Source organism: Quercus suber, unplaced genomic scaffold, assembly GCF_002906115.3.
Source record: "Quercus suber isolate HL8 unplaced genomic scaffold, Cork oak 2.0 scaffold_8, whole genome shotgun sequence".
Lineage (NCBI taxonomy): Eukaryota > Viridiplantae > Streptophyta > Magnoliopsida > Fagales > Fagaceae > Quercus > Quercus suber.
In genome coordinates this window covers 2,012,364-2,036,387 of record NW_027069474.1, presented here as the reverse complement: position 1 = coordinate 2,036,387, position 24,024 = coordinate 2,012,364, and the positions used below count along the sequence as shown (strand labels likewise).

The window sequence follows — 24,024 nt, the reverse complement described above, 5'->3', positions numbered from 1 at the left end:
CAAAGTGTTCCCACTAAGGGGTCCAACAGGCCCATGGCCGACCAGCCCATCTTTATTCCCTCCGTCCACATCAGGTCCGTCCACTTAAGGCCTTGTGTAAATAACGGGCTCGTCTCTTCTTTAGTTCGCGGACTATAGTTAGCCCGTACATTCACTCTAGGCATCCTAGCGCGTATTTTCTCCCTTTCAGTTGCCCCCTCACCCGATAGGCCCGTCATAGATAAGAGAACGGACCCATGGGGTGACGGTTTTAAACCACGATCATGTTTTCATGACACCTAGATCCGTGAATTTACCTCCGTACATTGTCAGATCAGGAGTTAACACATTTATGAGCCGTGCCAAGTGTCATCCTGTCAATGGTCATTGTTTTGGAACGAGGTGTTGCTTCGTCTTCCGTGCATAACCTTTATAAATATCGACCCCTCCGCCCCTCATTTTTCCACTTGTTGCTAGAAAAAATTGTCAGAGCGAGTCCGTCATATCTGTCAGAGACTAGTCCGTTCACTCCTATACCCGTCGTCTGCAACATCTTGCTTACTCCGAACTTTTGGTAAGTAGTCTCCTATCCGTCCTTTTTTAATTTTAATTCTATTTTTTTTTTATCTCTTTTTTAGACTTTATGAGCCCGTCGTTCTTTCCAAACCCGTCAGAGTCTTAGGTTTTGTCATTACATGTAGGCCATGTCTAGTGCGTCGAGTAATCAGTCGATCGTCCGTGACGGGGTGGACTATGAAGAGGTATACCCATCAGGTCCCAAAGACCACAACGCCCCGAGCGAGGAGAGTAATCCATCATCATCCTCCTCGTCCTCGACAAATGAGGGCCTGGAGATGATCAAAATACAAGAGGGTTCAGCTGACGACGAAGAGCCGATAGTTAGATTCGTCGTGGGAGCTGATGGACTTAGGGAGTTCATCATGCTTCCAGAGTGGACGATACACGCCTTCACGTCCACTATCAAGGAAACCCACTTTAATACCCTTAGGGCTCGTTACCAAATCCTAGACCACATCCCACTCCGTCTACCCTATATGTCAGAAAAATGTTATTACGAAGGAGTTGACGGAGTAGGTGTGTACGAACAAGTGCTTAAGGCCGGCCTGAGATTTCCATTAAATTCGTTGCACTGCGAACTTTTAAAATACCTAGGTATATCCGTCAGCCAGGTGTCTCCTAATGCCTGGAGGGTTTTTATCGCGATGGAGGTTTTGTACGGAGCCATGTCGGACGGTGGGAGAAGGCTAACGATAAAGGAGTTCCTCCATTGCTACCGTCCGGATGAGATAGATAAGTCGAGGGGCACGTATAGCTTTGTCCCTAGGAGCCCCGTCTTGAAGGTTATTTTTGAAACCCCAGACTCAAATAGAGACTGGAAGAGCCGCTACTTTTTCATCGAAGGAGATAATTAGATGTGTCATCCAGGGGAAACAGACTTCATGCCCGTCGACACAGTTTGGGGCGTTTTAAACCCATCTGGTATGGCCCGTCGTAAATGACTTCGTGCATTTTAACTAATTTTTATTATGTTTTTAACGTCCGTCCTCTTTGATGCAGTTCGACGGCGTCCCCAGATTACCCTCGAGGAATTCAGCTTCCTTGAGAAAATTTTTGCAAAGACAATGCCCGAGGAGCGGACTTGGGCCAAGCTCGTCAACCTCAACACCATTCATTGGTATTGTGATGGGCCCGAACCAACCCCGGCGGCACTAAAGTACGAGAAGCAGACCCGTCTACGTAAGTCCGTTGCCCCTATTACCTGTTTTTTTCGTCATTATTATTATTATTTCTTAATTCGTCTACCTCTTTTAGAGATGGAGGATGCAAGGAGGCGAGCAGCTATAAGACTTCAGGCTGCAAAGAACAAAGAGGCTGGAACGGACCCCATGGGGACGGACTCCAGCAAGCAGAGTCTAAAGAGGAAACTGCCCGTGAAGGGTGACTGTGCGCCAAAACAGCCCAAGATCCCCTTGGAGCTAGTCGTCGGCTTGATGGCTGGGGGGAATAAGTCGGTCACTCCGATCAAACATGGTGCGGGTAAGGGCCTGATGATGGGTCCGTCTGGCAGCCAGAAGTAGCCACCCGTCCTGCTTCGTGAGGACTCCAAGTATGCCCTCGAGAGGCTGTCGTCCATTATTACTACTGACGACTACGTGGATTTGGGGAATCACTCAACGGAGGCGATGGGGGAGACGGGCCTCTTCAACATTGCTCAGGTAATTCTTCCGTCATCTTTTGGTCCATCTGTTCATCACTTGCTGCCCTCAAATATTTTACTTATGCATTTTGTTGTCCTTCAGGCTATGATCATGATGAAAGGCATGATGGGATGGTGTCTCAATCATGAGACGACCATTGGCCGGGTTCGTGAGAAAGCCAAGGTGATGGAGGAGGAGCTGCTTGATCTCAAGGCCTGGAAAGTCATCCAGGAGAAAAAGCTTAAGATGGCCGAGACGACCCGGGACGAATGTATCCAGCTAACGGACCGTCTGAAGAAAGCCTTGGTGGAGAAAGACGATGAGGTCCGTCAGGTGAAGGAGGATGTGATACGCGAGTACCGTGACTCCGACGCCCTCATTTCGGAACTGAATCTAGTTTATAACGACGGGTTTGACGATGCCCTCCGTCAGGTGAAGGCCTTATACCCGGATATAGACTTGTCCGCCGTCGCCATCACAGCCCCCGAGCCATCAACTGTTCAGCCCGTTTAGTCTGAAGATACTGATGTTCTTTTTGACGAGAACATCCCTGTCCGCGAAGCTCCTGTAGATCAAACCGTTGCGGATAGCTAGGCTAAGGATGTTCGAGACTGTCCTGCTGAAGAGAAAGAGACAGTAGTAGAAGATTTGTAATAACTTAGTTTTATTAATTAATCTCCCTTTTTTTCTTTTTTTTCTTTTTTTTTTTTGTATCAAGTGTAGAACAATTTTTAATACCCGTCATGTTTATGGGGTTTATATGAACATAGCCCGTTCAGTATGTTTACATTCTGCAGGGTCCATTGACCTTTGTTTTATCTTTGTGAAATGCATATGTTTTATTTTAAAGTACATTTCATGTTATTGAATGAACTCCGTTCTGTTTATACGCTTCGTCCGTCCTCCCTTCTGTGTTTTTTTTTTTTTTTTTTTTAAGATAATCCGTCTAGCCTTGCGAAATTAACTTATCCGTCCATTAACCGTTTAACCAAGGGTTGTCATCCCTTAAGATGATTTGTCCGTTCGTGGGACTTTTTAGAATTACCATTCGTTTTAGAATGGTCCATTTAGTACGTGGGCTTAGCCCGGATTCTAAGTGTTATCACCCTTTAGGGATGATCCGTCCATCTTGTGGTCGTTATTTTTGGCCCGTCCATTATGTGGATTTTAAAAGAGTTACCATCTTTACGTTATTTTGGGCCCGTCCATTATGTGGATTTTAAAAGAGTTACCATCTTTACGTTATTTTGGGCCCGTCCATTATGTGGATTTTAAAAGAGTTACAATCTTTTTTGGGATGATCCGTCTAGCTTGTGGACGTTATTTTGGGCCCGTCCATTATGTGGACTTAGTAGTTACCATCTTTTTAGGATGATCCGTCCAGCTTGCGGACGTTACTTTGGGTCCGTCCATTATCTGGACTTAGTAGTTACCATCCTTTTAGGACGATCCGTCCAGCTTGTGGACGTTAGTATTGGTCCGTCCATTATCTGGACTTAGTAGTTACCATCCTTTTAGGATGATCCGTCCAGTTTGTGAACATTATTACTAGTCCGTTCATTATCTGGACTTAGTAGTTACCATCTTTTTAGGATGATCCGTCCAGCTTGCGGATGTTATTTTGGGTCCGTCCCTTATCTGGACTTAGTAGTTACCATCCTTTTAGGACGATCCGTCCAGCTTATGGACGTTAGTATTGGTCCGTCCATTATCTAGACTTAGTAGTTACCATCTTTTTAGGATGATCCGTCCAGCTTGTGGACGTTATTACTGGTCCGTTCATTATCTGGACTTAGTAGTTACCATTCTTTTAGGATGATCCGTCCAGCTTGTGGATGTTATTACTGGTCCGTTCATTATCTGGACTTAGCAGTTACCATCCTTTCAGGATGATTCGTCTAGATTTATGGACGTTATTTCTCTCCAATCATAGTTATCAAAAATAGTCGAGCCTGAATATTCCTCTAATTATTGAAACGAAACACATATGTTTGTAATAAGTTAACAATACCTGCCCCTTTGGGCTAAAGAAAAAGAAGTGCTTATAGAAAGAACTGAAAAAAATAAAATAAAAAACTAGGAAAATGAAAAACTGAAAAAGGGGGAATGCTGGTGTTCTTGATATCTTCGCACCGTCTCTACTGGTAGTATTTTCGAAGATGCTCTGTGTTCCATGGGTGCTGCAGCTTCCGTCCGTCCATGGTTTCGAGGTGGTAGGTCCCCTTCCTCTGCCAAGACGAGATCTTGTAAGGTCCTTCCCAGTTGGGGCCAAGTTTCCCTTGTGAAGGATCTTTAGCCGCTCCCATTACCTTCCGTAGCACAAGGTCCCCGATCTGAAAGTCTCTGTGTCTGACTTTGGAGTTGTAGTATTTTGCCATGAGGTTCTGGTATCGGGCCAACCTTTGTTCTGCTGTAGCCCGGACTTCGTCGACCAGGTCTAGCTGTAGCCGTAAAGCCCCTTCGTTCTTATCGTCATTGTAGCTCTCCACTTGATAACTTGTAAGCCCTATCTCTGCTGGAATGACAGCCTCGCTCTCGTATGTTAGCCTGAATGGTGTTTCTCCCGTGGGCGTTCTTGCCGTTGTACAATATGCCCACAAGATGCTTGGTAACTCATCGGGCCAGATGCCTTTTGCCCCCTCAAGCCGGGTCTTGATGATTTTGAGCAGGGACCGGTTCGTGACTTCAACTTGCCCATTGGCCTGCGGATGTGCGGGTGATGAGTAGTGATTTCTGATGCCTAATTCCGAGCAGAAATCTTGAAATGCCTTGTTGTCAAACTGTTTTCCGTTATCGGAGACGAGTACCCTTGGTATCCCGAATCTGCATACGATATTTCTCCATATAAAACTCCTTATGTTTCTCTCTGTGATAGTCGCCAGAACTTCCGCCTCCACCCACTTAGTGAAATAGTCGATCCCTACCACCAGAAATTTCAGCTGTCGTGCAGCCGTCGGGAGAGGGCCCATGATGTCTAGCCCTCATTGGGCGAACGGCCAAGGGGCCGTCATAGGTGCCAGCTCTTCGGTTGGTTGCCTAATTAGGTTGCTGAACCTCTGACATTTGTCGCAAGTCTTGACGTAGGCTTGTGTGTCCTTTTGCATTGTAGGCCAGTAGTATCCTGCCCGGATCAGTTTGTGTACTAAAGACCATGCCCCCGAATGGTTTTCGCAGATACCCTCATGGACCTCTCTTATTACGTAGTCTGCTTCCTCGTGGCCCAAACACCTTAGGTATGGTCATGAGACTCCCCTCTTGTATAAGACGTCATTGATTATTATGAATTGCGAAGCTCGGACTTTCAGTTTTCTTGCTGCATCTCTGTCGTCCGGAAGCGTGCCTTCCTTCAGGTAGGCCATTAGCGGCGTAGTCCAATTGTGTTCAGGATTTACTTCCTGCACTTCTGCCCTATTGTTAATGATTGAGGAATTCTAGATAAACGACAATACCTAATCGGGGGCCATCATGACCTCTGCGAAGGCGGCCTTTGCGAGCCGGTCAGCACATTCGTTCTCCTCCCTTGGGAATTGGACGAATGTGACCTGGAGGGTGTCGATCCGTCTCCTGACCTCTTCCAAGTATTTCTTCATCTTTTCCCCCCTACACTCATAGGCGCCGTTAATCTGACTGACTATTACCTGCGAATCGCAATGTACAACTATGGCCTCGGCGCCTTCTGCTTTCGCCAGGTCTAATCCTACCACCAATGCTTCATATTCGGCCTCATTGTTGGTTGTTGGGAAGTCTAGCCGAATCATACACTTGATTTTCTCTCTGTCAGGGGTTTGAATTACTACCCCGGTGCCTCCAGCTTGCTTGTTTGATGATCCATCCGTGTGGATGTTCCATTGTCTGAGGGCTTGTGGCTCCTTCTGCTCTGTTTGCGTGTATTCGGCGATGAAGTCCGCCACTGCTTGGCCCTTTATTGCAGTTCGCGGTCGGTAATGTATGTCAAATACGTTCAGCTCTATCGCCCACAAGGCCATTCGTCTGGCAGCTTCAGGGCTGCTCATTGCCCTTTTTAGGGGTTGATTCGTTAGGACGATGATGCTGTGGGCTTGAAAGTACAGTTTGAGCTTTCGGGCTGTGGTTACCAGTGCGAAGGCGAGCTTTTCCATGTGGGGGTACCTCTCTTCAGCCCCCCGGAACCCCCTACTTATGAAATAGATGGGTCGTTGAGTTCCTTCCTCTTCTCTTACTAGGGCCGCGCTTATTGCCACCTGCGAAACTGCTAGGTATAAGTAGAGGTCTTCTCCTGGCTTGGACGGGCTGAGCAAGGGTGGCGAGGCGAGGTATTTCTTCAGGTCTTCAAATGCCTTCTGGCACTCATTCGTCCACTCGAATGATGTCCTTAGGACGCGGAAGAACGGTAGACACTTGTCCGTTGCTTTGGAGACGAACCTGTTCAAAGCAGCAATTTTGCCATTTAAGCTTTGCACGTCCTTTACTGTCCTTGGTGGTTCCAGCTTCATGATGGCCCGTATCTTCTCCGGGTTGACCTCTATTCCTCTTTGGGATACCATAAAACCCAAGAATTTTCCCGCAGTTACTCCGAATACGCACTTGCCCGGATTCAGCTTCATGTTGTATGATCGTAGGGTATCGAATGTCTCCTAGAGGTCGCTTAGGTGGTCTTTTTCGTGTGGGCTCTTGACCAGCATGTCGTCGACGTAGACCTGTACGTTCCTCCCTATCTGGTGCACGAACATTTTGTCCATTAACCTTTGGTACGTTGCCCCAGCGTTCTTGAGTCCGAATGGCATCACCTTAGCAAAAGAGTCCTTAGCTGGTGACGAATGACGTTTTCTCCTGATCAGATTCCTCCATCTTGATCTGATTATAGCCTGAGAAGGCATTCATAAAACTTAGGAGCTGGTGTCTGGCCGTCGAGTCGACCAGCGCATCTATTCGCGGGAGGGGGTAGCTGTCCTTTGGGCACGCTTTGTTAAGGTCCGTGAAGTCGACACACATTCGCCACTTCCCGCTAGCCTTCTTGACCATGACCACGTTCGCCAACCACTTCGGGTAATATACTTCACTAATGAAACCTACCTCGAGTAGTTTTCTGACCTCCTGCGCTACCACTCTGTCTCATTCGTAAGCGAACACTCGCTTTTTCTGCCGGACGGGTGGGGTTGAGGGGTTCACGTTAAGCTTGTGTACTATGACAGAGGGATTGATCCCGGGCATGTCTTCGTGGTTCCATGTGAAAACGTCTTGGTTCCTTCTGAGGAATGTTGTGAGGGCCTAGCGCACCGGCTGGCAGGCCAATGTCCCTATTCTGGTCGTCCGCTCTGGTTTTGACTCGTCGAGTGTTATCTCTTCCAGCTCTTCGACCGGTTCTGCGACCGTCCGCTGCTCTTCTACGCACATTGTCTGATGAAGATCTTCCATTTCTAGCATGGCAATGTAGCATTCTCGGGCGGTTACCTGATTCCTTCGCAATTCCCCAATCCCATAGTCCGTTGGGAACTTGATCATCAGGTGGTATGTTGATGTTGTTGCTTTCCACGAGTTAAGTGTGGGCCGTCTGAGAATACCATTGTAAGCGGATAAGCAGTCCACCACGAGGAACATTACATTCCTAGTGAGTTCTCGCGGGTAATCGCCCACTGTTACTGGGAGTGTGATGGAGCCTATTGGGAATACCCTTGTCCCTCCAAAACCGACAAGTGGGGCACTCGTCGGTATCAATCGTGCTCTGTCTATCCCCATTTGCTGGAATGCTAAATAGTATAGAATGTCTGCCGAGCTGCCGTTGTCGATTAATACTCGGTGGACATTGTAGTCCTCCACACGTATGCTGACAACCAGCGCAACGTCATGTGGATGATGGAGTCTCCTTGCGTCTTCTTCAGTAAATCCAATGACAGGGCTTTCCACCCGTGTGGTATTAGGCATAGAACCTGTTAGATGGACGTTCAGGACCGATCTGAGGTACGTTTTTCGAGCTTTTTTGGAAGAACCAGTAGCCGCGGTTCCTCCCACGATCATTCTTATGTCTCCGATGGGGGGTCTAGGACGCTCGTTATCCCGTCGGGGGGCCGGCTCTTGGCGATTGAGATCTGCTCTCTCTTTGTTGATGAATTTTTGCAACTTCCCTTGTCTAATGAGGGCTTCAATCTGCTGCTTCAAGTCGTAGCAATCGGCTGTGTCATGGCCGTGATCTCGGTGGAAACGACAATATTTGTCTCGCGGCCGTTTGCTTGGGTCGCTCTTTAGTTTCCCCGGGAACGTCAGCGTTCCCTAGTCTTTGATTTGCATCAAAACTTGGTCAATCGGGGTGTTTAGAGGGGTGAAACTTGTGAACCTTCCTCCCGGGGGCTTAGGGCGCCTTTCGTCCCTTCTGTCTCCTGTCCTTGGTCTTTTCTGCCCTTGATCCTGACGCACGTCCGTCTGCCATTCCCTCTTCCTGGGCTTTTCCTCCCGTGCTAGTAGCGTGTCTTCCGCGTTCATTTACTTGGTGGCCCTGTAGAGTACCTTTGACATGGTTTTGGGGTCGTTTTTGTATAGGGAAAACAAAAACTTGCCCTTCCGCAACCCGTTCATGAAAGCCGCCACCAGTATTTTGTCGTCGGCTTCATCGATCGAGAGCACTTCCTTATTGAAGCGGGTTATGTAGGATCTTAACGTCTCGTCCTCTCTCTGCCGGATGCTCATTAAGCATGCCGTGGATTTCTTGTACCTATGTCTCCCTATAAAGTGCGAGGTGAACTGAGCGCTCAACTCTTTGAAAGTGCTGATAGAGTTCAGCGTCAGCTGCCTGAACCAAATTCTTACGGGACCCTTCAGTGTGGTTGGGAAGGCCCTACACATGATTTCGTCCAGTACCCCTTGTAGATGCATCAAGGTCTTAAACGTCTCTAGGTGGTCTAGGGGATCCTTGACCCCATCATAACTCTCTATTTGTGGCATCCGAAACTTGTGTGGTAGGGGAAAGGAATTGACGGGGCCGGTGAATGGAGAATCAGTTCGGTTCACTAGGTCGTCCAAGTCGCTGGACACTCGTCCCTCTAGGGCGTTCATCATGACCTCCATCTGTTCTTTCATCGCCTGCATCTCTGCGAACATAGGCGGAGGAGTCGCATCCATGAGGGATGGGAGGCTCGTGTTTTGTCGTTCTGGCCTGCTTGGGGCGTTTCTCCCTTCAGGCCCTTCTCGGTCTCTTTGCATGGCGCTGGTACCTTCCTGATCCTCCCTCCGGTTATTGGGTGCTATGTTCCTTTGACGCAACTGTTCTTCTAGGTCATGATTTTGTTTGGTGAGGCGCTCCACGGCCGCAGTGAGAGTCCGAACCTGTTTTTCGAGTGCGGTTGTGGGTAGTTCCTCTCCTTGGATGTCGTTGGTTGTTGCCATCGAGCGAGTGAGCACCATGCAACCCTTCTGTCTCAGAGATTAAGCAACATCTGACTACTTTCTTCTCAGATTCCCACAGACGGCGCCAACTGATGAAGCTGGGAAATTCACCAGTGAGTCACGCGATGCCTTCGCGCTCGAACGTAAACCTACACAATACAAAGAAGAAAACCTATCAAAGGGCGCCGATGTGGTGCCGGCCAAATACCCTCCAAAGGTTAAGTCAGAAAGTATTCTCACAACTCTAGAGTGCTAGAGAGGGTAGATAATGCGTACCTCTATTGGTGAGAGTATTGGGGCTTTTATAGTAGTCGAAAGTTTTTCCTCTTAGACTTGGCATCCAAGTCTTTTCCTTGTAGAAATCATCTTTTTTAGAGTCCGAAACGTGGTGGACAGATCTTCTCCTTATAGGGAAGATCTTCACCAATACATGAGAATTCTAGAGTCCAAGTTGCGCAAAGACTCTGTTTAGGGCTTTACAAGAATGGGCCAAAGTGTTCCCACTAAGGGGTCCAACAGGCCCATGGCCGACCAGCCCATCTTTATTCCCTCCGTCCACATCAGGTTCGTCCACTTAAGGCCTTGTGTAAATAACGGGCTCGTCTCTTCTTTAGTTCGCGGACTATAGTTAGCTCGTACATTCACTCTAGGCATCCTAGCGCGTATTTTCTCCCTTTCAAGTATCATAGCTTAGAATGATGATCTCATGGTTCCCCTCCCCCCTTTGTTTTTGGAGAATGGGAGGAGAGGGATTATGTTGAGATTTTAAATGACGTGGCATAATGTATATTGTTAGATCCATGAAAAACTAAATCTCCATTACTAAATGGATACTCTCCACTTCACATCAAAGACATGTAATGCCAGTACAAAATTATTGAATCCAAACGTTCAATTAAAGGGTTAAAAAAAACCCAATGGATTGCTGGGTGGTGACAAAGAAAGAGAAACCTTTGGTTTTGTAGAGAAGAGTTATCTTACATTGGTTCTTATAGAAAGAGTTGTTCTCTTTTTATGAGTAGTAAATAAAGACAAATATAAGCTAGAAAGGAAGGTAGAACAAGTATATAATTGTAGTTTTTTTTAAGAGAGAGTTTCAATCTACGACGTCTACTCTTAATGATAGTTTTTTATCATTAAACCAAGACACCAATAGGTTTTTGGTGTAGGTGGAGATTGAACTTCAGATATCTTATTCAACCATGAGGGACTTTACCAATTAAACTAACTGGAACCCATAATTGTAAATTATAATAGAGTACATAGTTTTCCATAACTTTATAAAATAGTTTTTATTTTTTGATATAAGTTGGCACTCTACTTTTTACAAAATGGCCACAAATTTTAGTTACGATAGCCAAGATTTACCCATATGAAAAAAGAAGATGCAGAGGGGTGTGCTACAAATCATTTGGCTTTTAATATGTTGAATTTTAAGTTTGAGCGGCGATAATTACAATGTGTGTACAGGGCACATAGCTGAAAACACAATTTCACTATATAAAATTATAATTGAAATTGTGTTTTGAGCTGGAATATGTACAGAAGTGTAACTCACAGTGTGCAACAAAAATTAGCGTTTTAAGTTTTAACCAGGCTTATGGGTAGTCCGTAGTCCAGATCCTTGTTGCTAAAGCTAGGCTCGAGGTTAAGGGCCAGGCCCAATTAGTGTATTCTGGCCTGTATCAATAATATTTATTGAGATCTGTAGGCTGGTCCGGCCCATGATCAGAGCTGTTTGTTTTCGATGAATCGCGCGTTCCATCCAGTTACAGATGAATCTCTCAATCTCAGCTGAGTCAGTTGTATCCGTGAAGTCAAACACACTTTATATAAAGTTATATAGTACAATAAATAATAACCGTCAGCTGAGGCTCAGGCTCAGATTCACTCTCGTGGTTCGCGCCAGAGGTTGAAACCTGAAAGCGACCACGTGTCCTCCGCCTCTCCTTTTTTAAATATACATAAAATCCACAATCAGTCTCAGTCCACAGTCACACAGTCACACACTTTTTGGCTTTTGGCTTCACTTGCTTCCATTCCAAACCAATTTCCATGTGAACATCATTGTGATCCTCACATTCAAAATCAAATCAATCCCTTCCCTTCCCTTCATAACCCATCTTCTCCTTCAATCTCAGATATTTTCGTCTCTCTTTGTCCATTTTCCCTTAAATATAATAAGTATCCCCTCGCATATTCCTCCCCTTCACTTTCTCTCTTGGATTATACGTAAGAAAATATCCTTCTCTCTTACGTTTGCTTCTACTTTCTGATTTCTCTTCAAAAATATCTTCTCTCTTTATTTCTCTGCTGGCCTCACTTCACTTCACTTCACTGTATTTATATCATTATTATTATATGTACAGTAGTTTGATTCTTTGTTTTATATACAGAACAGATTGATTGTTGATTGTTATTTGAGAGATGGCAGAAGAAGCTAACAAGAATGGTGGTGGCATTTCTGCTGCTCATAAAGTTCCGGCGGTGGCGCATCCACTGGCGGAGAAGCCATCGGAGATTGCCTCGAACATCAGTTACCACGCACAATTCAGCCCTCATTTCTCGCCTTTCAAGTTCGAGCCTGAGCAAGCCTACTACGCCACCGCTGAGAGCGTTCGCGATCGTCTCATCCAAGTACCATTTCTCATCACTACAATTCAATTTACTCAAACTAGTCCTTTAAGGTTTTGCTTTTTCTCAATTCAGTCCCTCGCCTAGTGAAAATGAGTCTATCTAGTCTTTCTGTCCACATCTGTTCACAAACGACTGTCGTTTAAATATTTGTAATTTAATAGATAAAGTTCAAACAGGCTTCATTTGCCAGCAAATTTGGACGGAAGGACCAGATTGATTCATTTTGCTAAACTGAGGGACTAAACTGACAAAATTTGAATCTTAAGAACTAATTTGACCATTGAAGTTAAATTTCGTGCTAATTACAACCTACTTTGCTTCCTTATGCGTAAATATTGGTAGAATTATAGTCTGCAATTCTCGTCTCCGATTCGATCCGTGCGCATTTTTTGTTGTTTCTCTTATGCCAATATAGGCGACAAAAATGCTTAATAGATTATTAGCAATATGGATACATGTTGTGATCATTCACAAAACAAAATGAACGGATTTTTTTTTTTTTAAATTTTTTATTTACAGATATTTTTACATGACTTGGTGATCTTAAGTTCAGTTTGTAATGGTTTTAGGAATAACGGTCTGTAAAATTATAGGCGCATTGAGTATTAAACTGCAGTGCTATTAGTATGTGGACCGACTGCTTTTGATTAAGGGATGGTCTGAATTTTTAGCAGAATAAGACTGTCAAAATTTCAATGAAAGAAACACGGGAAATAACAATGAAGCAAGTTGGTGCATGGTTTTGAATTCGTATAATGATTGTGCCCATTCTCGGCAGTTAAATATTAGATTACTTGTATTTCATTGTTCATGGAGCTAGACTAATGTTTTTAGTGCTCATTGTTGGTCGCAGCAATGGAACGAGACCTACCGTCATTTTCACAAAGTTGATCCCAAACAAACATACTACATGTCAATGGAGTTTCTTCAAGGACGAGCTTTGACTAATGCAATTGGGAATCTTAACATTCAAGATGCATATGGTGATGCTTTGAAAAAGTTGGGACATGAACTTGAGGAAATTACTGAGCAGGTAGCCCTCCTTTTTCTCCAGTAACTAAGCTTTCATGGTCTAAAAAAGTCATTTAAGACTTGTTTTGTGGAGCCTTTGTCCATGTAACCTGATCAACGAAATGGAGGATTTTACACTTTACACTTGTGCAAAACCTAACGGAAATGTTCAATTATGATAATTCTAGTTAGTTAAATGATATGCAACTGATCTTGTCAAGTATGTATAATGTTTTAGGCGTAAAATGATGTAGTCCCGTTTTGATATTTTTCTTATGGAGATTGAGTCCATATTTTTCCACATGATTAAAGTGAATTCCACTTTCCACATATATAAACTGGCACTACGACCCAGTGGACATGAGCTGTCAATGATCATTGTGCCTCATTCAAAAACATAAATCTGATTCCACTATCTCATTCTGTTATTCTCTTGATAAGAACTAACTGTTTTTACTTTTATTGGATTTTTGTTTGTATCACTTTCAAATGGATCTCGACAGTGGTTTTATTCAGTTTCTTGTTGTAGGAGAAAGATGCTGCTCTAGGAAATGGTGGTCTGGGAAGGCTTGCTTCATGTTTTCTAGACTCAATGGCAACATTAAGTTTGCCTGCATGTGGGTATGGTTTGAGGTACAAATATGGGCTATTCAAGCAGCGGATCACCAAGGAAGGCCAAGAAGAAATTGCCGAGGATTGGCTTGAGGTTTGATTTCACCCAAAATGTCTGTCAAATATTGTGTTATTTATGGAATACTAATGACGTTTGTGGAAATTATGCAGAAGTTTAGTCCTTGGGAAGTTGTTAGGCATGACATAATATATCCTGTCAAATTCTTTGGTTCTGTTGAGGTTAATCCCAATGGATCGTAAGTGCCAATTGAAGATCTGTCATTTAGTTTTATATATTCACTATGTGGTACTTAATATTCCCTGTCATCCCAATTTAAATTTCTTGCTTCTTTTTTGGGACATCCCAAAATACATGTGCATGATCTAAAGGAAGTTCTTACTTCAATTTTTTATAGTACTCTTCTTTTTCTTTTTTCTGTTTTCTTTTTTTTCCAAAAAGCGAACAAAGAACTTAGTTGTAACACCTGTAATATAAAGGAATTTTTAGGAGGATCAATATATTTTTACCTTTTCATTAATAATGTGCCATTTCAAACCAAGACCACTGATAATGCTTCCCTGTGTATTACAGCCGAAATTGGGTTGGTGGAGAGGTGGTGCAAGCTTTGGCTTATGATGTGCCAATTCCAGGATACAAAACTAAGAACACCATTAGTCTTCGCCTCTGGGAAGCAAAAGCTTGCGCTGAGGATTTTGACCTATTCCAATTTAATGATTCACAATACGAATCTGCTGCAGAACTTCATTCACGTGCTCAACAGGTTGGTTATCAATTACTGTAACCATGAAAGATATGGTTACTCAGCCAAGGAAGAGGTAGTTGCACAAACATACTATAGTGATCAGGAGAATTGATTAATGGTTATTCTTTTTAATGAAAAGAGTAGTCTGCCAAGCATTTGTGGACCTACCCCTTGAATCAATGAATAGGCACCATTCAGTTTATGAAAAAATAAATTTCATAATTAACTTTCTCATCTTGCTAAAAATTTTGGTTTTCTATTTATTAAATTTATGCCTATTACTGGATATCTAACTAGATAATATTCTGGTGAACTTACTTTTATACAATTACATATGTTTGCGTATTGATGTTGATTTTTTCCTGAAAAAAATTGAAAAAAATGGTGCATTTGCAGATTTGTGCAGTTCTATACCCTGGGGATACTAAAGAAAATGGAAAGCTCTTACGGCTGAAACAACAATTCTTTCTATGTAGTGCATCACTTCAGGTTGTCTAATTCCTTATCTTTTTTCTTTTTTTCCTTTTTTTTTTTTCATTCTTTCTTTCAGTATGACTTTCTCACTTAGAATATGCTGATGTGGTACTAAATTCTCATATGTCATGGAATACTTCTTCCAGTGATGTAATCTGGAAGCACCAAAAAAAAACCATTTAATGTAAGGGAAAATTGCAAACCAATTGTATTAAGGTCAGTGCATGAGGATGCATAATGTAGTATCCTTATCTCTCTTAAATATAAGAACCAAGGGAGGTCATCACACCGAAATTATGCTTCCATGGGATCTATTAAAATAATGTACAGTCATCTTGCATTATGGATGCCCTAATTCGAGTACTTAACACTTTGTTTGTTGATTATTGGAATTATTTCGAGTTAATTTTCCTTTCATTCACTGATAAAAAGCCATGTAAAGTTGTTTTTCCATTATGCAATTTTTACCATCTTTGGCTCTAATCATGGGACCAATTACAGGACATTATATTCAGATTTAAAGAGAGGAAACTAGGGAAGGGATCACGGCAATGGTCTGAGTTTCCTAGCAAGGTTGCAGTACAAATGAATGATACTCATCCTACACTTGCAATCCCAGAGCTGATGCGATTACTAATGGATGAGGAAGGACTTGGATGGGATGAAGCTTGGGATATCACAACAAGGTGAATTGTGTTTTATGTTTGTTAAGAGCATTTTCACTGAGGGTGTTGCAGAAGAACATTCTTTCTTTATTGGTCTTTCAGCATGTTTTAGCTGTGCATTTTTTAGTAGCTCAATTTCATACATAAATGATTGAACCAGGACTGTTGCCTACACTAATCACACAGTGCTTCCTGAAGCACTTGAGAAATGGTCACAAGCTGTGATGTGGAAGCTTCTTCCTCGCCATATGGAGATTATAGGAGAAATAGACAAGAGAGTATATTCCTTACCCATTTCTTCTTCCCCTATCACCCTCCCCTCTCCCCCCCCTCCCGCCAAAAAAAAAAAAAAATATATATATATATATATCTATGATGTTTCATGTATATAGTATTTGAGTTTTAAGTATGAAATTGTATATGTCATGCAGTTCATTGCAATGATACGTAAGGCACGACCTGACCTTGAAAGTAAGCTTCCTAGCATGTGCATTTTGGATAACAATCCCCAAAAGCCAGTTGTGCGGATGGCAAATTTATGTGTGGTGTCTGCACATACGGTAAGAGGTCTATTCTTAGGAAAATCTGCATAGAGAGCATCTCATGTAGCTTACTTGGCAGAGTCTTTTAGTTTTCTACAGAACTATTGGTATTTAGGATTATTCATACATCTTGTCTATGTGTCATTAATGTATGATAGTACTGCCAAAAGCTGCAATGTCTTTGCACCCTTGAGATTGTCCAAATAAGTCTTGTTTTTATCACATTTGGAGATACTTTTTATTGGTTAATGTTACTCAGATGCTTTATCTTTTGATTTTCTTTTCTCTATTTCTTTCCCCCTTTTTTTTGTGGAAACCCCATCTGCTTCTATTTATTTAAGCATTGAATTTATTTGAATTTTAGTAATCTTTTGTTGTCTATCTCTTTGTAGGTAAATGGTGTGGCCCAGTTACATAGTGATATCTTGAAGTCTGAGTTATTTGCAGACTATGTTTCTCTATGGCCAACAAAGTTCCAAAATAAAACTAATGGCATTACTCCTCGCCGATGGCTCCGATTCTGCAGTCCTGAGCTCAGTAGCATAATAACCAAATGGTTAAAAACTGAGGAATGGATTACCAACCTTGACCTCCTCACAGGTCTTCGACAGGTATGTTTAAAATATATATTTTAGAAATGTTTGAAATGGCACTACCCACTCCCACAATAATGCGATAGAGAGTGAGGTCATGGGTTAAAGAACCACTGGGTGTGGGTGCTATTTACCAATCACAAAAATTTCATACTCATTACTAATGCTTTCTCCAATAGTTTGCCGACAATGCAGACCTCCAAGCTGAATGGGCCTCTGCCAAGATGGCTAATAAGCAGCGTTTGGCAGAGTACATAGAACGGGCCACAGGGGTTAGCATTGACCCAAATAGTCTATTTGACATACAAGTCAAGAGGATCCATGAATATAAGAGACAGTTGCTGAATATTCTGGGAGCAATTTATAGATACAAGAAATTAAAGGTATAAAAGACATCTCATGATTAAATATAATGTAGTTATCATCCTTGATTTAGCATAATTCTTGTACCATCTTTGAGAACTTTCTTGAAACTGAATATGATAGGAGATGAGCCCTGAAGAGCGGAAAAAGACAACTTCACGCACCATCATGATTGGTGGAAAGGCATTTGCAACATATACAAATGCTAAAAGAATAGTCAAGCTGGTGAATGATGTTGGTGCTGTTGTCAACAATGATCCTGAGGTCAATAGCTACTTGAAGGTAATTTTATTTAAATTTGATTTCCATATAAAATCATCATTCCCGCACTGTTGACAAGGATGGTTAAAACATACAGATTATGCTCATTCCTAGCATTGTCTAGGAAAAAGGGTTTGATCCTTCTGTTGATGGGATTGCTATGTATAAGCATTTATATGGCTCCAGAATTACTGCCTAGATGTTTTGGAAGGGGATGGTCTGCCATGCTTTTTTTCTTTTTTCTTTTTCTTTTTTTTTTTTTTTCATTTTTCCATTTGTGTGTGTGTGAGAGAAAGAGAGAGAGATTTGTTATGAACCTGCTTAAAGGTATGCTTATGATGCTTCTTACTCATTCATAGCCAAGATGATCATTGATACCAATGCAAGGCATGGGGTGTTAAGATCCTGGTTGAATGTTTTTGATCAAATGGTTTATTTGGAAAGTAGAGTACAGAATCTATAGAATGCTAATAAGTGTAGTATGCTCTCAGATTTTCACAACCCTTAATATTCTTTCTCCTTACCTGTGTATGGCATAGAAGCAGCATGCAGTACACTTCATTCTCACCTTTTTTTTTTTTTTTTTCCTTCTTCTTTATTTTCCTTTTGGAAAATTAGCAAATGCCTTCTCCATTGGGATTTTAGAACTCAGCAAAAGTCAATTAACGCGAAAATTGAACTATAAATGAGCATTCGTTGTAAAGCAATATCAGACATTTTAAGACCTATGTTGCTGTCAAAAATTTTGGCATGCCATATGTCACTTAATTTAATATTATAATCTTTCTTATTATGTTCTGCATGTTGTATGGGTGTCTATTTATACATACACATTGCTATCAAGGTCTATTCTAAACTAATCTGCTCATAACTGGCAACATTTTCCAGGTAGTTTTTGTACCAAATTACAATGTATCTGTAGCAGAAATACTTATTCCAGGAAGTGAGCTGTCACAGCATATTAGCACTGCAGGCATGGAGGCAAGCGGCACAAGCAACATGAAATTTGCACTCAATGGTTGCCTCATTATAGGTACACTGGATGGGGCTAATGTAGAAATCAGGGAGGAAATTGGGGAGGAGAACTTTTTCCTCTTTGGTGCAACAGCAGATGAAGTCCCTAGGCTGCGCAAGGAAAGAGAGAATGGAAAGGTACAAAGTTTGCAATTTCTTTAAATTTGGTTTAAAAAAAGGGTTTTATCTTAAAAAAGGCAAGTTGTCACACAAATTTTTATATCTTACACTATTAAAGAAATGGCATTAGTGCTTCAGAGCTGAGTGGCTGAAAGACTTGCCAAAGCCTAATTGATATAGATTCAAGCAAAGCGTTAGTATGGTTAAGTAAAGCCAAACTTATGATAGGCTGAGTTCCATAATCAGATAATTACCACAAGAATTGCACATTATTTCATTACAGAATGGTTTTTTCTTATAATAATTTTCCTACAATTCTACTATTTATCTTCCTGTTTATATTTGAATATTTTGGTTTTGATAGTGAGCTGTGATATTTTCTTGATCTAAATTGGCTCTTATCATGAATCACACAGTTCAAACCAGACCCTCGGTTTGAGGAGGCTAAGGAGTTTATTAGGAGAGGAGCATTTGGAAGCTATGATTTCAACCCACTCCTTGACTCTCTAGAGGGGAACTCCGGTTATGGTCGTGGTGATTATTTTCTTGTTGGTCAAGACTTTCCAAGCTACATGGATGCTCAGGCTAGAGTAGATGAAGCTTACAAGTAAGATATCAGCACCCCTAAATTTTATCATCACTCTGCATGGTACTAGACCTACTAGACTATAACTTAGGCTTGTTAACATGTAAGCTTAAGCTTAGTAGTTAGACAGCTCCGCCAGCCACCAGCCTAAATAAGTCAAGGTCATCTGTAGTCTGGAACTACAACCTTTATCTGGGTTGTTAAACAAGAAGCTACCATTTGTAGGTTTAGACAAAATATGTGAACTTCATCCAATTTTCTGAACAGAAAAAATAATGGTGAACCGATCAAACTAGGATGCTTAGACAGCCCCCTCACCAGCCTAATCAAGCAAAGCTCAAGAGTTGAGCATGAGCCAAGCCAAAAGCACTAACCCTTCCTGGAAATCGCATGCCTGTGTAGTCATTGGAACTAAAAATGCACCTATAATACACCCAAGCACCATATCAGGGACTCTGCACATTATTAATTGTATCTGTAGACAAGGGAATCGTGAGATTTAATCTATATCACCTGAGCTATAGATTTTCCCCTGGATATAATATTGCATACAACGATTGATTATTTGCATTCATTTTTCAACTGAGAATATAGAACACGGCCAAAGCATAGTGTGGTGGGTCCATCATGTTAACTATAAGTTTGATCCTTATTTAACAAATTAAGCTGATTCTGGTTCTAGATATACTTAGAAGTTAGCTCTTCCATAGTGTTTGATGGAAATAAGTATGTGCACAGTGGAAAATTAACAGATCTACTTCATTCTCAATCTATAACATGCACTATGAAAATTTCAGAATTAGAGTATAAGAGAGCATACCTTGAAGCGGTGAATTTCAAAACAAAGATTGAAGCACTTAGGAATACTTTTAATCTTCACTCTAATTCCACTAACGCCTAAGAAGTATGAACTCTCAATTAGTTACAAAAGGAGAATTAAAATTGAGTGACTTTCACTCCCATACAATCTCTTACAATGATGTTTTTCCCCACCATATAAATTCTGTACATTTTGTATCTAACCAACTATCTAATTGGGCTGACCTTTTGGGCCTTTCCAATTGGGCTTAAGTGTGTGACTTGGAGTGAGACCAAAAGGGACCAATAAGACACAAGCTCCAATGGGCCTTGAGCTTTTCTGTCAACTCTTGACAAATCTAAGTTACCATTAACTATATTTAATACCACTATATAAATATAGTTGCAATCTAGGCCTTATCTATAAATTATATTCCAAGACTTTATTGTATATGCAAACTCCTTCATAAAATATTCTTAGTAATACATAATCATAAATGTGGACTGCCACTTTGTGGATTACTACATCTTAATCCTTGAGTACCCGGTTTAATCCTTTTAAGTTATTCATCATATATTTATGAAATTGGTACTTTAGTAATTTCTTACCAAAGTGGTTAGACCTAACTCTTTGAATAACAAACCCATTAAACTTATCTCAATGAAATATTTTATATCTCCGTTAAGAGATTATAAATTCTATTTTGAGAATATATGTTCCATCAATACTAAATGTGGCTGCTCAACATATTGAAGTTTTGACGTTACTTTAGATCTCACTCCTGATATATCTAAGTAACTTACATTTCGTGATCAAGTCCATTATTCTCTCAGGATTAAGAGTTCATGCAAATATAAGTCGTGAGATTTATTATTCATTTGACAGTCCTTAGTAGAATAATAAATCTCATAGTGGTCTAATTCAATATGTCTTAACTCTTAAAACATATCAACACATAAACTAGAAGTCTTAACTTTCATGATCAAGACAAATCATCGTAGTTGATATGTTATAGTCTTTGCAGATGAAATGCCAATTTCATTACCGACTACGAACTATAGTTCTGAGTTTACAAAAAACTTGTGACTTATATCTTCTGTAACTAAATCACATACTATGCATCTCATGGACTATGTGATAATGTCCGAATATTTATGTTACAATTATTTCAGATAATAATAATAAAACAACTTTATTTAACACAATATTAAGTCATACATAATGTCATATACAATGTCACACTTAATATCATACATAGCATCATACAAAATAAGATTTAAGGACCCTAATCCTAACAGTGTGGTGGGTCATAATATATATATATATATATTACAATACATATTTGCCTGCAGGGATAGGAAAAGATGGCTAAAGATGTCTATACTAAGCACCGCCGGGAGTGGCAAATTCAGCAGTGACCGGACAATTACTCAGTATGCCAAAGAAATCTGGAACATAGAGGAATGCCGTGTACCATAATTGCAACAACAGTTCTGTTGGTTTCTGTCCACGTGTAATCTAATGTGCATAAGAAATAAGAAGTACAAGAAGGAAAGAACCAATAAGAGACATAAGTCACCCGGTGCTTGCCAGTTAAATTCACCATATTGTTGTTTTACTTAAAAAAAAAAAAAAACATTTGTTTTACGATTTGCTTTATCATGTTATTATTTAATAAATATGGTAAGAGGTCAGTAATGTTCTTTTTGAATGATGAGTTATACCTTCCTTCTCTACTCCTCTTCCCTCCCCTTCATCCAATCAGGCCTAGAGACTCAAAGTCAGCTCTGTTTGGTTGGATTGTTAGTTTTTTGTTAATACTATAATTTATTTTTTTGGGCTTTAGAATTTAATTTTTTTTTAAATAATTTTAATTAAAGAGCAATCGCATTTTTTTTCTTTTAACACTAACGAAAAAATAAATTGTGGGTTGTGATAACAATTTGGTTATTAAGTGAATGATGTGGACCCTCCAAAAAAAGAAAGAGTGAATGATGTGGTATCACTTTCATTTTTGTAATGCAGAATGTTATTTTCATGCTAGTTATAATACATAATGTTATTTGACATACAACCAAAAGCGAATATATGGATCTTTTTTTTTTCTCTCTTTTGCTGAGTGACGGAAAAAAATGAGATGACGAGGTTTTTAGGTTTTTTTTTTTTTTTTTTTCCAAAGCCCACCTAATGGGTGATGGTGGATGAGAATGTGTACTGTAAAGTACCTAAAGTACTCTTTTTTTAGCAATAATATTACAAATAAAAAAGGAAGAGGGAGAGGGCCAAGATCCATCTCTTATGTGCAGGGAGGAGACCTAGTCGCGGAGAGAATAGTCAGGGGCTCATCCTACTTGCAATGAGCAAGCCAGCAGTCAATATTCTGAGCCAAGAAATTAATATATTAGCCAGCATTCAATATTGTGAGCAAAGAAATTAATATATTTTGTTTAGGACACAAAAATCCCAACCCTCAAGGTATCTAAAGAAGTCAAAACATGGCATTAGGAAATCAAGATTGCTAATGGAAGGTTGATGAAGAGATTCAGTAACATATTTGGAGTCTCCTTCAAACGTAACAAAAGAAAGTTGACGATTCACTTCTAGTTTTAGGGTGTGTTTGTTTGAAGGTAAAATAGGGTGGATGGAAAACTTTTGAGAGAAAATAAAAAGGAAAACTTTTTTGGAGTGTTTTTTGGTTAGGTGGAGAGGAATGAAAATAAATGGTAGGATCCAGGTATTTTCTTTCTAGACCTACCAAAATGTTTTCTCCCTGTGCAGTAGCATTTTTTTTTTTTTTTTTTCCTGTAAAGCACGTCCGGCATAGTTTTCGGGTCATTTTTTATTGTGAAAATAAAACTTACCCTTCCTCAGCCCATTCGTAAATGCTGCTACGAGTATTTTATCGTCGGCCTCGTCAATTGAGAGTGCTTCCTTATTAAAGCGGGCTATGTAAGATCTGAGTGTTTTCATCTTCTCGTTGCTTGATACTCATCAAGCATGCTGTGGACTTCTTGTATCGGTGTCCTCCAATAAAGTGCGACGTGAATTGGGCGCTCAGCTCTTTGAAAGTGCTGATGGAATTGGCGTCAGCTGCTGAAGAACCAAATTCTTGCCGGCCCTTCAGCGTTGTAGGGAAGGCCCTACACATGATCTCGTCGCTGCTCCTTGAATATGCATCATGATCTTGAAGGTCTCTAGATGATCCAGTGGATCCTTCGCCCGTCGTAACTGTCTATATGCGGCATGCGGAACTTGTGGTTGACCAAGTCGTCAAGGTCACTGGACACTCGTCCTTTGAGCGCGTTCATCATAACCTCCATCTGCTCCTTCATCACCTACATCTCTGCGACAATATGTGGCGGAGTTGCATCCGTGAGGGATGGCATGTTCAAATTTTGCCTCTCTAGTCTGCTTGGGGCGTGGCTGCCCTCAGGCTTCTCCTTGTTTTTCTTCTTCAGCGCTGGCTTTCTTGATCTTCTTGTTTGGTCATTCGGTGCTGCATTCTTCTGGCGCAGCTGTTCTTCTAAGTCGTGGTTTTGTTTGGGTGAGACGTTCCATGGTGGCAGCGAGAGTTCGAACTTGTCTCTCGAGGGCAGTTGTGCTTTTGAGGGCAGTGCCCATCAAAGGTATTGTCTGCTTTGGGTAAAGACTGCACAAATTTGAACTGTGGGTGGTTCCTCTCCTTGAACGTCGTTGGTGGTTGCCATTGAGCGTGTGAGTACCATGCAACTCTTTGTCTGGAAGCGATAAATGGCTTACGATTCGCGTAGTTCCCACAGACGGCACCAACTGATGATACCGAAAAAAAAACCACCAGTGAGCTACACGATCCTCGCACACTCAAATTAGCACCTGCACAACAAAGGGAAGGAAAAATCTTGCGAAGAGCACCGTGTGTGGTGCGGCCAAATACCTCCGAAGGTCAAGTCAGAAAATATGCTCACAACTCTAGAGTGCTAGAGAGGGTAAAATTAAGCGTACCTCGATTTGTGAGGGTATTGGGGCTTTTATAGTCGTCGAAAGTTGACC

The 24,024-nt window shown here is 41.4% G+C and overlaps 3 protein-coding genes across 4 annotated transcripts; 2 read left to right on the top strand and 1 right to left on the bottom strand.

Moving 5' to 3' along the window:
* Positions 1-1,564: 1,564 nt before the first annotated feature.
* LOC136068738 (uncharacterized) lies at positions 1,565-2,982 on the top strand. Its single transcript, XM_065776261.1, has 3 exons — positions 1,565-1,737; positions 1,813-2,216; positions 2,301-2,982. Exons 2-3 carry the CDS (start codon positions 2,184-2,186, stop codon positions 2,709-2,711), a joined length of 444 nt encoding a protein of 147 aa, XP_065632333.1. The 5' UTR covers positions 1,565-1,737; positions 1,813-2,183; the 3' UTR covers positions 2,712-2,982.
* Positions 2,983-8,654: 5,672 nt separating this feature from the next.
* LOC136068692 (uncharacterized) lies at positions 8,655-9,554 on the bottom strand. Its single transcript, XM_065776158.1, has one exon. The coding sequence runs from the start codon at positions 9,552-9,554 to the stop codon at positions 8,655-8,657; it is 900 nt and encodes a 299-aa protein (XP_065632230.1).
* Positions 9,555-11,507: 1,953 nt separating this feature from the next.
* On the top strand, positions 11,508-21,706 carry LOC111993863 (alpha-glucan phosphorylase, H isozyme). 2 transcript variants are annotated; one of them, XM_024025682.2, is made up of 16 exons: positions 11,508-11,786; positions 11,956-12,191; positions 13,045-13,224; positions 13,732-13,908; positions 13,986-14,071; positions 14,407-14,596; positions 14,975-15,067; positions 15,554-15,738; positions 15,878-15,995; positions 16,149-16,277; positions 16,652-16,870; positions 17,032-17,235; positions 17,339-17,497; positions 18,365-18,628; positions 19,027-19,217; positions 21,348-21,706. In XM_024025682.2, the coding sequence occupies exons 2-16, from the start codon at positions 11,982-11,984 to the stop codon at positions 21,472-21,474; spliced, it is 2,532 nt and encodes an 843-aa protein (XP_023881450.1). In that variant the 5' UTR covers positions 11,508-11,786; positions 11,956-11,981; the 3' UTR covers positions 21,475-21,706. The 2 variants fall into 2 exon arrangements, with proteins under 2 accessions (XP_023881450.1, XP_023881449.1); XM_024025681.2 differs by having other exon boundaries at positions 11,951-12,191.
* Positions 21,707-24,024: the final 2,318 nt, after the last annotated feature.